Below are 18,185 nucleotides of genomic sequence, written 5' to 3' on the forward strand. Positions count from 1 at the left end.
CCAGACATTTAATGTCTCGCTATATTTGTCGAGAAATGTAGCAGTATGTAAATTTTCTTCGTAAATATACTTTTCATCTGATTTAGTAATATTTAATAAGGGCAAATACTGTGTGTTTATATGCGTTATGAGTGTGATAAATTACAAAAGGAGAGTTTCTTTTCCTGCAAATGATAAAGCAAATTGCAAATGAAATGTGATGCCAATATTTATCAAAGAATATGTTTGTGAACTACAATAGAAGAAAAACCAACAATATAACAGTGATCTACAATGTAATACACTTACGGTACTATGTGTTTTGTTATTAGCTATGTTACCAACATGTTACAGTAATATGCTTTTAAATGATCTATATCTTATACAATTTTTTTCTTTCTTACAAATTTGGAACACTAGGCATTTAAAGATATTCACTTTAATGAGATAAAAGCCCCTGTTAAGAATGAACAATATAGGCGTTTCCTAAAGCAAAACAACTTGAGTAGGCACTTCTTGAAAATAATCATGACAACAAAATCTGAATTAATCTTTGGATGCATTTAAAGTTTTAAACAGTGAAATTACAACAGGATCATGCCATTCTTAGATATGTATTAATGCATAATTGACATTATAGTTTATGAACAAATGTCACATCTTATTCCTTACAATTGCCAGGCAATTTTCTTTCCCAGTAAACCATAACACTAAAATCTTATAGATTTGATAAGCACACAGAAGAAGTGCTACTTTAAAATGACTTATTATTATGATCTACGGTAATACCTTAACAAATTGTGCATGCTTATTTCTCCAAATATTTCTACTGAAATAGGAATTTTCAGAGACAGAATATTTTTGTTTGTTATTAATATTACCTTATTAGTTACAATAGTATCCACTATATGCTAAAGATTTATATTGGTTTAGGGATAATTTTTTTCCATAGAGAATGCTACTTACCGTAATTTTTATCAATACAAAATGCATCTAAATTAGTTTTACATTTTATAGTCTTAAAAAATTACATTTAAATTAATGTTACTTTGATTATAGAGAAATCTAGGTCGCCTAGATGTGTTGTAACTTTCATGACAATGTAACAAGACATGTTTCAAAGACACTGATGCCGACAAAATTGTGAAAGAACAGACAAAGGTCCACAATTCTGTCAAAACTTGTGGAAGACCTTATTTTCTTTACAATCATCAACGCAATAAGGTCATTCAACTGTGAAAGCTTGAGAAAGATCCACCCAGTAGTTCAAGAGAAAAAAAAATTTTTGGGACTATATATATTCTTAATTGGCAAAACATGCAAAGAGCAAATCTGCCAAAACTCATCGCAACCTAAATTCCTTTTTATACAAATTTTATATCATTCTGGTCATTCTTCTGTGAGAGTTTGAGCGATTTCCAGAGATACACCTATTTATTAAAGAGGAGTTGAAAAAACAAAATTTTGGGACTCTATATTCTATTATGGAAAAACAGAGGGTAATAAATCAACCAAAAAACGTTGCAGCCAAAATTCCTTGATCATCTTCACATGAAAGCCAATCTATGTTTAATGGTTGAGTGAGATTCACAAAGTAATTTAAGACAAGTTAAAACATATGTTTGGCTATATGGCTACCAAAACTGGTTGTAGCAAAATTCCTTTCTTTCCTTTCTTAACTATCATCTACACATCAAGTATTTCAGCCGTTTAAGTTTCCGATAGATTCACTCAGCAGTAAAACAGGATTTGAACACACAAGCTTTGGGACATTCATGCCTATGTAACGGATGGACTGATGCACAAGTGTAAAGCCTGGTGTGGAAATAAAATGTATACAGAATCTAATGGCTCAAACTGCATATATATATTTTTACTTTCCTATGTATTTGTTTCATTTAATTGTGTTCTATTGTACCATTGCTTACAGACAGAAGGGAAGTAAATTCAAACATATTAACAAACAGGTTGAAGTCGACAACAATATAATGGTACTCAAAAAGTTTGAAGACCCCTAGTGGCAAAGTTACAATTAAGAATAATAAACTGAAATGACTGGCAATAAGACATTTCTCTTATGGGCAAAATAGATCACACAAACACTTTTGTCCACTCTGGAAATGCTGTCTGTTAATTTGGGAAAACAATCAAGGGGATATGAACAGAAATATCAAGAAATAAGACAGTAATAAGGCAGTCAGTATTTTTTAAATGTACGCCATTGCTTCAAAGTATATAGAGAAAGAGAAGATTAAGATGTGTAAGTTGTAATATGTTTAAAATAACTTAATATGATAGCTGTACGTGTAATTGAATGTGCTGATATATACTATACAAATAAATTATTGTAAATAAATAAATAAAACATCAATAGCTGCATTTAACATTCAGCCTGCAGGAGTAACCCATGGTGAAGGCATATAGCATTTGATGAATAAATGGCTAAGAATTTATTTGCATTTTCTTGAATTTTGTTTACTTCTTTTTTTTTAAGTTTGATTACTTCTTGTAAATATTTTTACACTAACATAAGAGCATATCTAAAAAACAGACTTGTAAATAAACAATGATAAGAATATCAATTAAAAATATTGAAAATACGGAGTTAACAAATTATTATTAAATTGGACACACACATTTTAAAATGTTGAAAATATCATTTTCAATTGTGTGCTCGACTTTTTTGGCAAGCAAGTGTCATACATACTATAACATGTAGCATAAACATGTTTAACATGCTTCTAAGGCTCATTTTCACAGACTCTTGGATCATTGGCTGATTTGTTTGACTGTATTAAATTGGTAGCAAAGCAATTTCCTGCAATCTTCTTCAGAGATGGAACTTTGAACACTTCTTGATACAAATCACACTGAGTACCAGAATGATGTTGACTGGGCCCTGCTGGCAGCAATGGTGAGGTTGCTACATCATTGAACATGGTGTGACAGCTCTCTGTTTGAGTGTACTGAGTTTTCCCAGAGGAAATTTCTGGATCCTGCAAATGTCTTTCCACCTTTGAGTACTTGTGCAAATGTTGCAACGGTTGTGAGATATAACTTGTTTCTTTTACATTTACATTTGTGTTTTTTTTAGATTCTATAAAAGTTTTTAATGTTTTTTCGTTTTCATCACCTGGGATTCCAATCTCTTTTTCAGGATCGAACACTGGAGAGACAGATGACGAATACTCTCCATGGCTAGATCCATATGAACTTGGTCTTTTAGGTTGAAAGGCTGCATTACCTTCTTCTGTTACTGGTGGCTTAGCCACATGATTGTTGTAGTACTTGATGTCTTCTTCCTGATAAAAATTATTGAATCATGTCTAACACAGTTAATGGAAGTTATCTTACATCATTCATAGACCAACTGCTATGGATATGAATAAGACTAAATGAGAATATTATGCACCAGACTATGTCAATAACAATAATGCAAAAAAAATAAATCATTTCTGTTGCTTGGTCTTATCATTTATATGCCTTGTAATCAGGAAATGATGAAATGTATGTATTTATTATGTTTATATATGTAGATTACTTAACAAAAAAGATAATGAACAAATTCTAGGCAAGTCTTTTGAGACTTTTGGTATCTGGATTAATACACTTATTTGTTGTTAAAATTCAATATTAAAGCTTTTAATAGTACCATGAGTTTATGCTCACTGTCAAGGTATACTTCAGCCTCAAAGCTCTCTGAGCATTTCCCATCTGTAAAATTATTTGATTTACAAAATTACTAACTAAGCATTTTTAAATATCATTACTGTATTTATATGAACATGTTACACAACGTTTCATTACATGGTCAAAATAGTTAATAATGTAGGCATTTATGCGCATATACAAACAAGTTGTGGTAGTGGTAATCTCATATGCATGAATTGAAACTCTCCCATTACATTGTATTATTATTAAAACAAGTGTTTTAATAGTTTCCATGTAAGAGTGCAAGACTGTAGTAGAGTTGAACAAGAGATGTGTTTGTCAAAAACACAATGCCCCCTATTGGGCAGCTTTGAAGCCATATCTTTGACCTTTGACCTTGAAGGATGACCTTAAACTTGATCTTTCACCACTCAAATGTGCAGCTCAATGAGATACACATGCATGCCAAATATCAAGTTGCTATCTTCAATATTGCAAAAGTTGCAAAAGTTATGACCAAGGTTAAAGTTTGGACACCACTTTGAAGCCATATTTTTTTACCTATGACCTTGAAGGATGTCTTCAATATTGCAAAAGTTGCAAAAGTTATGACCTAGGTTAAAGTTTGGACACCACTTTGAAGCCATATTTTTGACCTATGACCTTGAAGGATGACCTTGACATTAACCTTTCACCACTCAAAATGTGCAGCTCCATGAAATACACATGCATGCCAAACATCAAGTTGCTATCTTCAATATTGCAAAAGTTATTCATTATTGAAAACGTTTAACCAAGGTTAAAGTTTGGAGACAGAATGACAGACAGGCAGGCCCAAAACAATATACCCCCGATCATTCGATCCGGGGGCATAAAAACATGTTCTTGAGCAAAATCAATCAATATAATGTTGCATACTATATAGGAAATAATATTCTCTACAATCATCTGTAATACGTCTAATTCAATCAAAAATATTTTATAATATTAAACCTTATAAGATATGGATACAACAAATGAGTATACATGTATATTCTTAAGAATTGTGACATTTACAATTTGTAAAGAAATATAAAAACAGTGGGGGGTTTTCGCCCATATGGTTCATTTTGCTCCAGATCCAATGCTTTCATTGAAATTTTGTATGCCCCTGGATCAAAAGATCGCGGGCATATTGTTTTTGGCCCGTCTGTCTGTCATTCATTGTGTGTGTCCCAAAACTTTAACCTTGGTTAAAGTTTTGCGATAATTTTTGCAATATTGAAGATAGCAACTTGATATTTGGCATGCATGTGTATCTCATGGAGCTGCACATTTTGAGTGGTGAAAGGTCAAGGTCATCCTTCAAGGTCAAAGGTCAAATATATGGCTTCAAAGCGGCGCAATAGGGGGCATTGTGTTTTTGACAAACACATCTCTTGTTTCCAATCATTTTGGTTAAGCCTAAATTATTTACAACATAGATCTGGATTTTTTCTTTTAAAATTTCATAGTACAAAATTTAAGCATTTAAAGGAACTTGTTCACAGACTAGGGCATTTTCATGTGTGTTGATAATGCCTTCAATTGCAAGTAGATTTAAACATTACAAGTGAACAATTACAATATAAAAACAAGAATATAATTTAACAAAGAAAGAAAAAGAAAAAGTTTCATCCAAGCTTCCTTTGATAAAAAAGCAGTAGCCTTCACCACTTGGTTTTTTGAACAGTTATGAGCTTAATTTCATTTGATAATTTAAGTAACTGATCCAGGTTGTTACAAAATGTAATCTTAAGGTATTAACAAAACGGAGGTATTAAATAATTACCTTTTGGCAAAAGTGAAGACATTATAATTGTTTGTGACTTGTCCTGACTGTCCCGATCTTGTTCATCTAACTGCTTTATCTATCAAAGTACCAAAAATTAAATAATATGTCAGTTAGAAAGTTATAATTTCAAGTTTAGCTGCTTTGGGATAAAATACAATGCATCAGAAGGCTAAAACGAAAAATCAGCAAACTGAAAATATTAAACTTGGTGCTAGAAAACATACATGTTTGAAAAAACATGTTAATGCAAACACAAGCAAAAGAACATATATATTGCACATGTGTTTAATTCAAAACAAGATTTTTATTCCATCAAATGTTCTGTCCTATCCAAACTTTAATCAATCTATCCTGCTTCTTTTCAGAGCACAAAGTTTTGAAAAGATTCAAAGGAACTTTTTTAATGATAGTTGATGTTCAGTGAAAGTGCAAAGTACAGAGCCATACCTGTCGGTCCAAAATGTATTGCCATTGAGGCAATGTGAAACCTATAACTATCTTAGTTAATAAAACATTGATAGATAACATTGAGAGGACTTGCAGAGTACATTCACTACAACTCTCATTATTGTTGGAGATATTTCTCTTTGCTTTTTTGTCCTTTTCTAGTCTCTAGCATAACACAAGTATTGAACTGGTATTGAAATGATCCTGATACTGTATACAAATACAAGGACAACAACTTGCTCTTCAGTATTTACAGTATTGCTTGTGGTTAATTAATTTGTAAGTAATGAAGGGATTAAATAACATTACATATTTTCAAAGACATATTTTGAGAGGAAGTGATGGGTCCTCCAACCATAATCTTTCTATAGTATTTTCAGAGTTATTGCCCTTTCCTTTTTGTGCAGAATTAAACTACATAGTGTATTAGTGTCTTGTGCAAAGAATAACTCACAAAGCATTCAATGCATTCAAATGAAATTCCATAAATTGACAAAGAACTTTGAGATGAAGTGCAGTAAAAGTACCAGTACTATAACTCTTTCTTTACTATTTACCCAACTCTTTCTTTAATATTTAGCCATTTCTTATTGCCCTTTGTAAATTTTCTTATGCACTCTATAATTTTGATTACAACTCATAATGTTCAGATATTGGGAAGATCCCAATTTTAGTGTGCAGAACATAACTCAACAAGAGCACCGCATAACGGGTGTCAAGGCTCGTCTGCGGATGCAGTTTTGAATAAATGAAAGCTTATCATTTATTTATTTTTTAGAGGTCACAGTGACCTTGACCCTTGACCTAGTGACCCAAAAATGGGTGTGGCATGTAGAACTCATCAAGGTGCATCTACATATGAAGTTTCAAAGTTGTAGGTGGACGGCGGACGGCAGACGACGAGCAGGCTATGACAATACCTCGAGTGTTCTTCGAAAACAGCCGAGCTAAAAATCAACAAAATTGTTGAACTGATATTTCCGCAAAATACATTTTTTTATAGATGGGTGCACTTTCCAAGCTTTCAAGGCAAAACTCTGTACACAACTACTTATAGAATCTTTTTTTATACATTTTAATAAAGGTTTAATGAAACTTATGAGATCAGGTCTAAAATAAAGCCTTGCATTACAAAATACGGAATTAAGTAGATTTATTTTAGTAACAAAAAAACTCATAGGTCAACAATTCTTATTTAAGAAACAGTAGGGTTATGGTTCATGCGCATGGCACTCCTCCTGATTGATATCAATACAACCATCAAGTTTCATGTTGAAATCTTGTATAATACCCGAGATATAGCCCTGAAAAATTACATCATGCAAAAACATCACAGGGCAAGAACTTTTATTTAAGAAAGTGTATAGGGTTTATGATTCTTGTGTATGGCATTTATCCTCATCAATATCTATAACCATATGAAGTTTCAGGTTGAAATCTAATATAGTTCCTGAGATGCAACCCTGGAAAGTTTTAAACAGACAGACTGAAGGAACAAACAACTCCAAATGACATTCCAACACCTTTGGCAGGGGATAACAACAAATGGAGTCAAATGCAACTTCATATAATAAAAGTTGAAAAAACATTTAGAGGAAGTGAGAACAAGAGAACAAGAACCATAACTCTTTGATATTTACAGATTTAATGCCCTTGGTTTCAATTTCTTGTGCAAAGAAATCAGTATAACATTGATTATGAAAATCAAGAGGACATTAATATTATTATTTGTTTTTAACTTAATAGAACTTGTCTGTTTTCCCCATCTTTGAGGGTCAAGGTCATAATTTTGGGTCTCAACAATACTTCAGGGGCAATCGGCACTGACAGTGATAGTATTTTAACTATAACACACAAGTAAATCTCTGATGCTAAGAATCCTAATTATTCATATACATACCTCATCTATAATATTTTCAGACCTTTCCTGATGTGGTTTATAGTTGCTGCAATATACACAGTTTCTGGTTTTGAATTAATTTATGAATCAATGTTTTGAAAAAAAACGTGTTTACCAATGAATGGGAATCTGGACTATACACCATAATATTACATTAACACCTTCAACTGACATGCTATTATTTATTATAAATTTGTAAAAATATGCATAGAACATATCAGGTAATAAGAGTTTAAACAAAAATGAATAATTTCAATATTTTCTGCTATTTAATTATCAACATGTGTAATGTTTTGTTAGCCTAAAAGTTATTATATGTCATACCAAAGGTCACTAGAGTTCACCATCTCTGCATCTGTGCAATTTGCTTCACTTGTAGAACCCTGAAAATAAAAGCATAATTTTTTCAGCATAGCTGTTTAACCCAGCTTTTCACCTTAGATGACCATTACATAACGCCAGTACTATAGGATGTAACACTGAACAGTGTATGGAAATGCGGACTACTCACTTTTGTTCATGCGAAACATAGATACACATTTTTGCAGAGTTACAATTACGCATTACCGTTAAGTTCCATCCCCAATTTCTGGAAGACTTTCAGGGTCAGTGCTAGGTCAGTAAATCATCAGGGGAAGATGGAATGTACAATCAATAAACACCTTATTTTGATAACACAGTATTGCTTTCAAGATATCAAATAACACTTATTTTAGGGAAAAAAATGAAGAAAACCTATCGGTAAATGCAATTTGTCTTGTATTGTGAGACAAAACCACTAAAATAGTGTAGAGGCCATGATAGAAGGGAAATCGTTTAGCTATCTAGCTTCAAATATGCCAGAATAGGCTACCGACATTTGCCAGTTTGGTATAAATAACACATCGGACTTCAATTTTAAATCGGAAAGTATCTTAGTTTGATGATCCATTAACAAGTTGAAATGAGATTTTTAAAGACCTTCATCATGCAATGGGAGTAATATGGCAATGGGACTTATGCAATATGCTGCCAGTGTAGCTCCAACCCAGTTTGGGCATCCACGCAGTAGTGTCAGAATATGCATACTGAGGAGGATACTCAGGAGATACCACGAAACCTTGCGTGCTTTTTTATAACAGAGGAAAGCGCAGCTCATGACAAGACTGCGCAAGTGTGCAGGCCGGACATTGGCTACACTGGCTGCATATGCCATAAGACCAATTTTCGCATGACGCAGATGTAACAGTGTTATTTGAATGTGTAGAAGTGAAACTGCGTCTTAATCAAATATCAACAGATCATAGTTTTCTTTGACAAAGAAATAAATTCATAATAAATCATGTGAGGACACATATGATGTGATCTCACCTAGTAAAGTTTGTATTTACGAACGCTATTATGTAGTTTTATATACATGCACCGCATAACAAATATTTCATCCGTTGGATATGTGACTATTAAGTAAAAAAAGAACACAACAATACTTCAACCTTTGTTTTTAATTTAACAACTGGAAAAACTTAAATTTTCTACCTTTATTTAATAGTCAGGATATATGCCAAATATCTTTTCTAAGATATTTCTTGTTTAAGTTAGTTTATACATGCGCTCTTTAAGATATTCATACGAATTGTATATCTTGCAGACTACATCATTTATTTATAATAATGTTTTTCATTATTTTTTTTACATCATATATGATCATACCTGGTTTAATAAATATGTTAGTACTTTTTCTTCAACAAAAGCAATTATCAAGTAATGAAAGAACTGTCCATTTCTGCATTTCTTAGATCTACATCATGTTGCATGTCTTGCTTGATGGATAAAGAACATTTATGCAAAGCTAATTAAGAAAAATATCACAAATCACAGCAGTTAAAAGCAAGTTACATTCACACTAAATCACATTATTTATCACTAACGACGTTCCTAAAATGAAGGAATCTTTATTAAAGTAAAATGCTCAATATTATAAAGATGAGTAAATTTTACACACCTGTGGTTCAATCTGTATCTCACAATGCTTTGGAAAAACATCAGCATTTTTGGGACTTGGGAATGATTCACTAAAACAATCAAATACAGACATGTCATTATTTTTATTTTGTAATTATGTACTCACTACTATAATTAATTTATACTATAAATAACCATTTATAATTTAGTGAAATGTACACAAATGTAAAACCTGGGCTGGTAAATTGCATCAAGAGCACATTTTGTCACAATATAATCCAGTTTAAAGATCTGTGTTAAATTGATCTGCAAACGATGATTTAATGTGTCATATAAATGATGGCACAGACAATTATAGATACAACAAGATACATGACAATACCATGAAACAAGGTATTCATTGTTCAACAAATTAAAAATCTTATTTAATTAAACTAATAAATTTGCACTTAGGTCTGCAGATTAGCCTCATACACACACAATTGCAGCATAACACCTCAATCTGAACTCAAGTCATCAAGTGCATACTGTTTTTCTATTTTCAGTAACAATGACCTTGACCTTTATCCAACTAGCCAACAACCCAATCCCTGCAACCAAACTCAAGTTATTGAGTGGAAATTGTCTTCTAGTTTTAGTAACACAGACCTTAACCTTTAAATGTCTGGTCCCAAATGCAATCCCAATCCTGCATACATGGTGTGCATGTAAGTTATCTACCCACACATTTTCTGTGTAACATCTCCTTTAAAAATAAAGCTATGGACCAGAAACCATTGTTCTAGTAACAGAGACCTTGACTCCAAGCTAGGTCCCCATGTAAGCTACCAACACACAAATTGGAATTCAATGTCTCCATCAGAACTTAAGTTATTGAGTGGAAACTGTTTGCATTCTTTAAGAAACAACAACCTTGACTTATCTAGCCTAAAAAATAATCCCAAGCTCGGGATCCAATCCAGCTTGCTTTATCCGCAGCATCTTCAAGATTGGTGAATACAAGCAAACCTTTTGACCTTAATCCACTTCGAAAAGAGCAGACAACTTTAATTTGGCAAATTCTAAAAGAATCAAGGAGCATAATTCATAAGTGCTAAATGAAATCGAACAGGTTATCAAACCTGGTAGAGATTACATGCACAAAAACATTACAATATAATTTTTATTTTGATCTGATGAAAACTATGGGAGTTAATGAGCGGGCAAGGTAAATATTTCTGTTTATTTTTGTGTTGTTATTTTTTCATTCAAGTGCCATGATTCAAAAGTGCTTAACACCATCTGCATGATTATTAAACCTGGAAGAGATGTTATACCAGAGGCATTATTACCAAGTTTCATGATGATCAGATTAAAACTGTCAATGAGGCAGTATCGTTTTCTTAAACCTTTCCCAAACATCCGCAAGCCACTGCTATTTCTATAATATGAGTTGTTTTTTAAACAGGCGTATACAAATTCTTTGCTGAGGTTTCCTTTTAAAAAATATTTTTATCACTCAAGTTATTCTATATTTCATGATAGATTGTTAGCCTTTGAAATGCTCCTGACAAACTGGTAATTACAATGACTGTTACTATACACATGTCAGACCAAACTGATTAAAACAGTTTTGTTATATTAAAATTGTTCAATTATAAAACACTCAATAAATCCTAAACAGCATTTACTTAATAAATGCTAATTTTATGTTTTAATTACTATAAAATATATAAAATTGTACAAACTCGCACATACCTTGACAAACCATTTGACCTCTTTAAACTTCTTTCCTGTCCCTTGTTTATATTTAAGCTTCTTTTATAGCTCGTATTTTTTAGTTCTGCACTTCCATCTGTCCTACTGTTTTGCCTTTTAGAAGGTCTGTACTCAAAATCACCTTCAATGCCAGTAAAAGATGGTTTGTAAAAACTAGTTTCTGAAATGCTTGAATTTAATTCACTTTTATAGCTTGTATTTTTTAGTTCTGCGCTTCTATCTGCACTACTGTTTTGCCCTTTAGAAGGTCTGTATTGAAAATCCTCATCATTTCCAGTAAAAGATGGTTTGAAGAAACTATTTTCTGAAATGCTTGAATTTAATTCACTTTCAATCATTTGCTGTCTTGCTGTATCATTTTCTGAGAGCATGTTCAGGCGGTACTTGGTCAGGGATGAAAATCCACCACCTGGTTGAATTATGGCTCTGTGCTGAACATCAAAACCTTTTGAAGCTGAATCTGGTTGTTCATACGCTGCAGTAAAGGAGGAAGTACTCTTGCTGCACATAGAGCTGGTGTGCGACTTCCTACTGTCCAAAGAGTCTGGAATACTTGAATTTTTTTCACTTTCCAAAATTGGCAGTCGTTCTGTTTTATTTTCAGAAAGTGTTTTCTGAGAGTGCTTAGTAAGGGATGAAAATCTACCCTCTGGTTGCATTATTGCTCTGTGCTGAACATCAAACTCACTTGCAGCTGTATCTGATTTTTCATATGCTGAAGAGAAGGAGGAAGTGCTCTTGCTGGACATAGAGCTGGTGTGTGACTTCCTTCTGTCCATAAGGTTTGATCTTGACATTTTGGGAGTTTTGTATAAATCTTCCATCAAAGAATTTTTTAATTTCTTATCATCATTGATATCAATTTTTGTAGCATAGAAAGGTTTTGATCTCCCATATGGGTCTTCAAAAGGAACAGGTGTAAAAGGCTGACTACCAGCACTGTTGTGGGATACATTGTCTTGCATTTCAGAAAACATAGGTCGAGGTTTAAAAATAAAATCTGATTCTGATACAGTCGACTCTTTCTTAATAGGTGACAAATACTCAGTTGTTGAGAAATGCTTCATTCTGTCAAATGAAAGTGGTTGATGGGGTAAAGATATTGGGGTAGAGGTTGAGTGACTCCCTTGTACTGACTCTTGAAAAGGTCCACGCATAAGTTCAATCTGTCCATTTTTGTAACCAGGCAAATCTCTATGATGACTTTTGTGCCTTTTGAATGCTTGCTCACCAACTGTCTTCTTTTGCTGATAGTGAACCAAAGGGGTAGTAGTGAAGTCTTCAAATACCAAAAGCTTCTGCTTGCATTCTGCAGTTGATTTGGGCTTGCTGAATTGAAAGGGTTGTGTAGAATTCAGGAAAAGCTTTTTGTTTGTCGCGGCCTACAGAAAAAAACATTACCTTGATAGAACTTTACAAAGACAAATTGGGGGAAATTATATACTTTTGGATTGGAAATGTGGCTAAATTTTGGCCCCCACATTGAAGAAAAATATGCCCTGGCTCTGGTATTAACATACAATACCTAAAATTGTGTGGGCATTAAAATGTGTGACAATTTGACGATACTAAAGTTTCATGATGATGAAATGGAATTTTACCTCTCCTTCTAAGGTAAGAGTTCAACAAACACTGATGTAGCTGTTTGTAAAACTGTTATGGCCTCTCTAAGTGAAAAACATGTTTCACATTTTTTAGCTTGATGAAGATCATATAAAAATATTGGACATTCAGGATGTGAGCTATAAATCAAGGGCCATAACTCTTCTTGGCGTTTTAGTTGACCATCAAGCTTGAACAAATTACATGTATTAAAACTTCAAACACTTTCATTGAAGAGTGTGCAGGATTATTTTGAAATGTTAGTGTTTAAAACATAGTGACATAACTCTCCAATTGACCGATTGACATGCTTTGATTGACTGCAATGTTGAGTACATGTATTAATGAATTAACTTATTTTATGAAACACTCTTAATAACTAACCTTTTCTGATTTATTCACCACAGTTACTGTTCCTTTTTTATCAAGATGTTTATGCCATGTCTTTTGTTCATCTGATCCAAATGTCTGAATCAAACTGTCATGAGCTTTGTTTTTTTGTGATGAATTTAAATGCCTGCAAAAATTATTATACATAATCACTAAAATAAATATAAATTACATCATGAATCAAAAGCAATCCTTCAAATTAACTGTTATACATAAATGCTAAAGTGTATGAACTAAGGAATAACATATAGCACACTTATTAATACCTGAATGAAAATTGGCTCTCCCACTTGAATTAATTATGTCCAAAGAATAAATGTCAAAGCAAATAGTCTGATGAAAACAAAGTTTGATTCAACTTATAACTTCAGCAGAAATCAACAATGTGGACACATTTTGGTGAAGCAATTAAATTTACGCTCAATTACTATTATATACATTTAATTAAAAAATATTGACACAGTATGTAATTTGAATGTAAAGCCTGATTTCATATTCTGTGCAAATCAATATTATCATTTGAATATTAATGCGTGTTATTGGTCACAAGAAAGTAAAATATTTCTTATAAAAAACATACCGAGCAGCTGGTAGTACTATTAAAATACTAAATACAGAACATATACCCATTGGTCACTTCATTCAGAAGTATTTTTGATGATTTGGTATTTGGAGGGCAAGGTCCTAAATCAACATCTTCTATTTGTCTCGTACAGGATATAAACTTCTCCAAATCCAGCTTTCTTATCGACTTTGCATTTTGTTGTTTCACTAGAAGAGTAATTAGTATATGTACAACGTCTATTTTTGGCCCCTATTTAGTATTAATAATTCTGTTCTGTTAAAAAATAAATAGGACAGTTATTTTGACACTCAAAGTGTTTGAATTATTTGTAATATAATGGCATAAAAAATTATGACTTGGTCATGAACTATTTACTTTTGTTTCGCTTAGTTTCATATAATTTGATCTTTCATTTAAGAGGTTGGACACATTTATTTAAAGGGTCCATTCACTTTATGCACAACATGAACAGACTAATATTTTGATTTGATTTATCAAATATATATATACATATATTTTAATTGTAATTATTCATAATAAAGGTATTATTTAAGTAACAATGTGTACAAATGCAAACCTGGAAATGGTGAATGAACTCTACCAACAGTGTGAAGAGCCAGCAAATCTTGACTATGTTTCTTCTTTTGGGATTTAGAATGATCTGTCAAGGTTTTAAGGCGCTGACGGTCAAAGAACTCCTGAAACAAAAAGGTTTTGTATTATAATTTTAAGAGAAGACCTTTTCCTGCTTAACTTTTTAAAAGGGTGTTGCTGCAATTTTGGCTTTTTTTCTTGATAAAAGATATTTTAAAAGAATTCTTTGCAAATTAATACATACAAATTCTGTGTGAAAAATGAAAAATAAATTCGGAAGTATAAAATGCATTTTTTAAAGTTATTGAACCTTGAAAAAGTTAACTCCCCTATTTATGAGGTTGGCATACACTGTCCATTTGATGTATTTGGTGACATGAGGTGGTGTTCATAAATTCAATGTTTATGTGCTTTTTCTCCTACATTATCACTATTTGCATGCTGCTGTTGATATTTGATGATCAACAATTCAACCTGGAATACAAACAAGTTTAAGGAAGGCACACATATATTGAGGATAAGTCAGTTTAGTGAGCAACTTTTTTATGCTTTATATTAATATACTTTGAGCTAGAACTAGTATACAGTATTAATAATAGAATGTATGTCGTTTTAAAGAAAGCATTTTTCTAACGCTTAAGAAAGTTAGTAAACGAGATTTATAGGTGAAGATAAAGCCTATAGACTTTTGAACTTAAATTATGGAAGCCCTAGTTCTTCTAAATGCTTTCATGAGTTATTACCGTACTGTTCAGCTAAAACCGAAGGCAAGAAGGTCAGTAGCTGGGAGTTGGATTATTGCAACAAATGAAAGCCTACACTTATTTAATAATTAAATGAATTAATTGGATAAAACAACGCTGAAATTTGAATGACCATAATTGTTCAACTATTTTCATGACTAAAATGGATATATTAGGCAGTTTTCATTATGACAATTTATTATATAAATACAGTCAAGTTACCATTACGGATCATTACCCATAGCCGCCCATAGCGGATCACTAAATTGATGTTCAAGACTGCATATTGCGATAAATGGTTGACATTTTTAGATGATATTCTGCCTAAAGCATCTTCAAGGACTGTTCTTTATAACGCACTGATTGAGTCGTAGTCGGAGCTTATCTTTGTCAAACATTTCGGTATGTTTTGCTGACATGTATATACAACTTTGTTGACTTCCGTCTCGTTTCATAATTGAGGATGAACATTTTTCACGGTCACATGCTATAACTCTGTTGGAAAGTAGGAAGTTTACGCATTAATTTAAAGGCCATTTAGTAGTCTTTCCGCACGCAAAAGTCCATTTCAGTTTTTATTCGTGTTTAAGATTTTGCAACACCTTAAATGAAATTAAGAATTAGGGCAAGAACAGATCAAGCGTGATAATATGCGTATTGATAAAATATTATATATAAATATATGCAGTCATATCCAAACTTGTCAAATTTTTACAGGACAGTAGGTCCTGTAAACTTGGAAAATATACATGACCTCCTCTTTTTTTCAGGACCCACTGGCTACAGAATATAATAGTAAAATAACCCTGTTTCATTGCTGGTATCAATGTCATGGCGGTGCAATTGACGATGATCATAATTATTAATTACAATTGCAATTACAAGCAGACAAATTTATATTTGTATCATTTAATAAAAAGACTTATGATGATCTTGTTAAGCGATTAGACCGTCATAGATTTGGACTAGCATTCCTTTGATAATTACGCAGACTTGGGGAAAGACTATCAAAATTTACAAGACAGACAGGCCTGCGAGGAGCATACATTTAAATGCCAATTGAGTTGTAAATTCCACACGCGTCAATTAAGTGTATGAGGGCATTGAGGGCAAAGTAAATTCAAAAAGGACATGTTTAAGAATGGTTAATTCAAGAAAGGGCAAAATAAAGCGACATGTGTGAAACGAAACGTAAAATAGTGCTCTCGGGAAATTGCGTCAGCAGAAAGAGCGTTGGTACGGAAAAGCACGTGTATAAAGACACGATCAATATTTTTACAATGCGTAAAACATTCATAGCCATAAACAAACATCAATAAACAGACGAATTCGTTCTCATTTTTTTGCCGGACAATCGGTCCTGTAAATTAGACCGACAGGCCGGACCTTACAAAATTTTACAGGACATGTCTGTCGGTCCGGCCATGTTTGGCGGAGACTGCATATGCAAATCTTGTTGATTCTTACAATCAATGATCTCAATCTTAATGTTTTATTTATGTTGCATGTTCAATATCGATGATTTGATATGATTCAAACAATTAACATGGTTTATAAGATGCCCATATCTTGTCGATCGTTTTAGGATTTTCAACAGATAATTCACACAAGAACACCATGCTTAAAGTATGGATACACGATCACATATAGAAAACAATTAATAACAAAACAATGAATATAAATGAATAATGTAATATTTAATCAAACTGGTGTAAAAGAAGTCTCAAAACATTTATTGCTTTTCACCAGAACAACTTAATTGCACTACTGATCCGGTAATGGTAGTCTCATTTATAAGACGCGCAAAGAGTTAAAGGGATCTTTTCACGCTTTGGTAAATTGACAAAATTGAAAAAAGTTGTTTCAGATTCGCAAATTTTCGTTTTAGTTATGATATTTGTGAGGAAACAGTAATACTGAACATTTACCATGGTCCAATATAGCCATTATATGCATCTTTTGACGATTTTAAAACCTAAAAATTATAAAGCGTTGCAACGCGAAACGATTGAATAATTTGGAGAGTTCTGTTTTTGTCGTTAAATTTTGTGAAACTACGAAGATTGCTTATATAAGGTATAAAATACGTCAAGTATGTGTACTCGGCGGAATAGCTCAGTAGGCTAAAGCGTTTTTACTTCAGGACTCTGGCAGGACTCCAGGGGTCACTGGTTCGAAACCTGCTCCGGGCAATGTTCTTTTCCTTTTTTTAATTTTATTATTGATTTTTTACTGGAGCTTTTACGATCCAATGTTTACATTTATCAATATAAAGCATTTAATGAATAAGTTAAAAAATGCCAAAATCTGTGAAAAGGCCCCTTTAAGAGACACTTTTTATATGGGCTAAATTCTTTCTCCAAATATTACCAATATAAAAAGTAGCTTAATATTTGAGAGCGTCAACAAGTTGGACTACGGTATAGCTGAAATAATTCGCGTTCAGAATAAATCCAAGAGTCTGCCAAAGAAAAAATCATCAAAAGACTCTTAAGGCGGCAATTTATATTGACTAGACTACGGTAATGCCTAATGGTAACTTGACTGTACCACATCGCGAAAACACATTATGCAGAGATTGTAAAATGTTAGCACATAACCTTAGAAAAAACACACTATTTTAGTCCAAAAAATAAATATGTTATATTTTTTACATATTAAACATGCATCATACTTGTTGTGCTTTTTTTTCGTCATGAAATTTGACCCGATTGCGTGCACCGCCCATCCAATTCATGATTTTGAAGCAGACGAAAGAAAATCTATGCTTTCTAACGCGTCCGCGCGAACGAAGGTCAAAGA

General features: G+C 32.6%; 2 protein-coding genes across 2 annotated transcripts in view; both read right to left on the reverse strand.

Annotated features, from left to right (window-relative positions):
• Window positions 1-18,185, reverse strand: part of LOC127865107 (protein RD3-like) — a 575,560-nt gene that overhangs the window by 232,340 nt on the left and 325,035 nt on the right. The gene's annotated exons all lie outside the window — the stretch shown is intronic.
• LOC127865079 (uncharacterized) lies at window positions 2,549-18,182 on the reverse strand. The gene is made up of 11 exons (XM_052404969.1): window positions 18,058-18,182; window positions 14,624-14,744; window positions 14,108-14,252; window positions 13,476-13,608; window positions 11,469-12,871; window positions 9,772-9,841; window positions 8,115-8,173; window positions 7,791-7,836; window positions 5,441-5,519; window positions 3,632-3,693; window positions 2,549-3,281 (listed from the first exon to the last, which is right to left on the reverse strand). Exons 1-11 carry the CDS (start codon window positions 18,118-18,120, stop codon window positions 2,721-2,723), a joined length of 2,742 nt encoding a protein of 913 aa, XP_052260929.1. The 5' UTR covers window positions 18,121-18,182; the 3' UTR covers window positions 2,549-2,720.

The sequence above is a fragment of the Dreissena polymorpha genome, chromosome 1, assembly GCF_020536995.1.
Source record: "Dreissena polymorpha isolate Duluth1 chromosome 1, UMN_Dpol_1.0, whole genome shotgun sequence".
In the NCBI taxonomy this organism is placed as follows: domain Eukaryota; kingdom Metazoa; phylum Mollusca; class Bivalvia; order Myida; family Dreissenidae; genus Dreissena; species Dreissena polymorpha.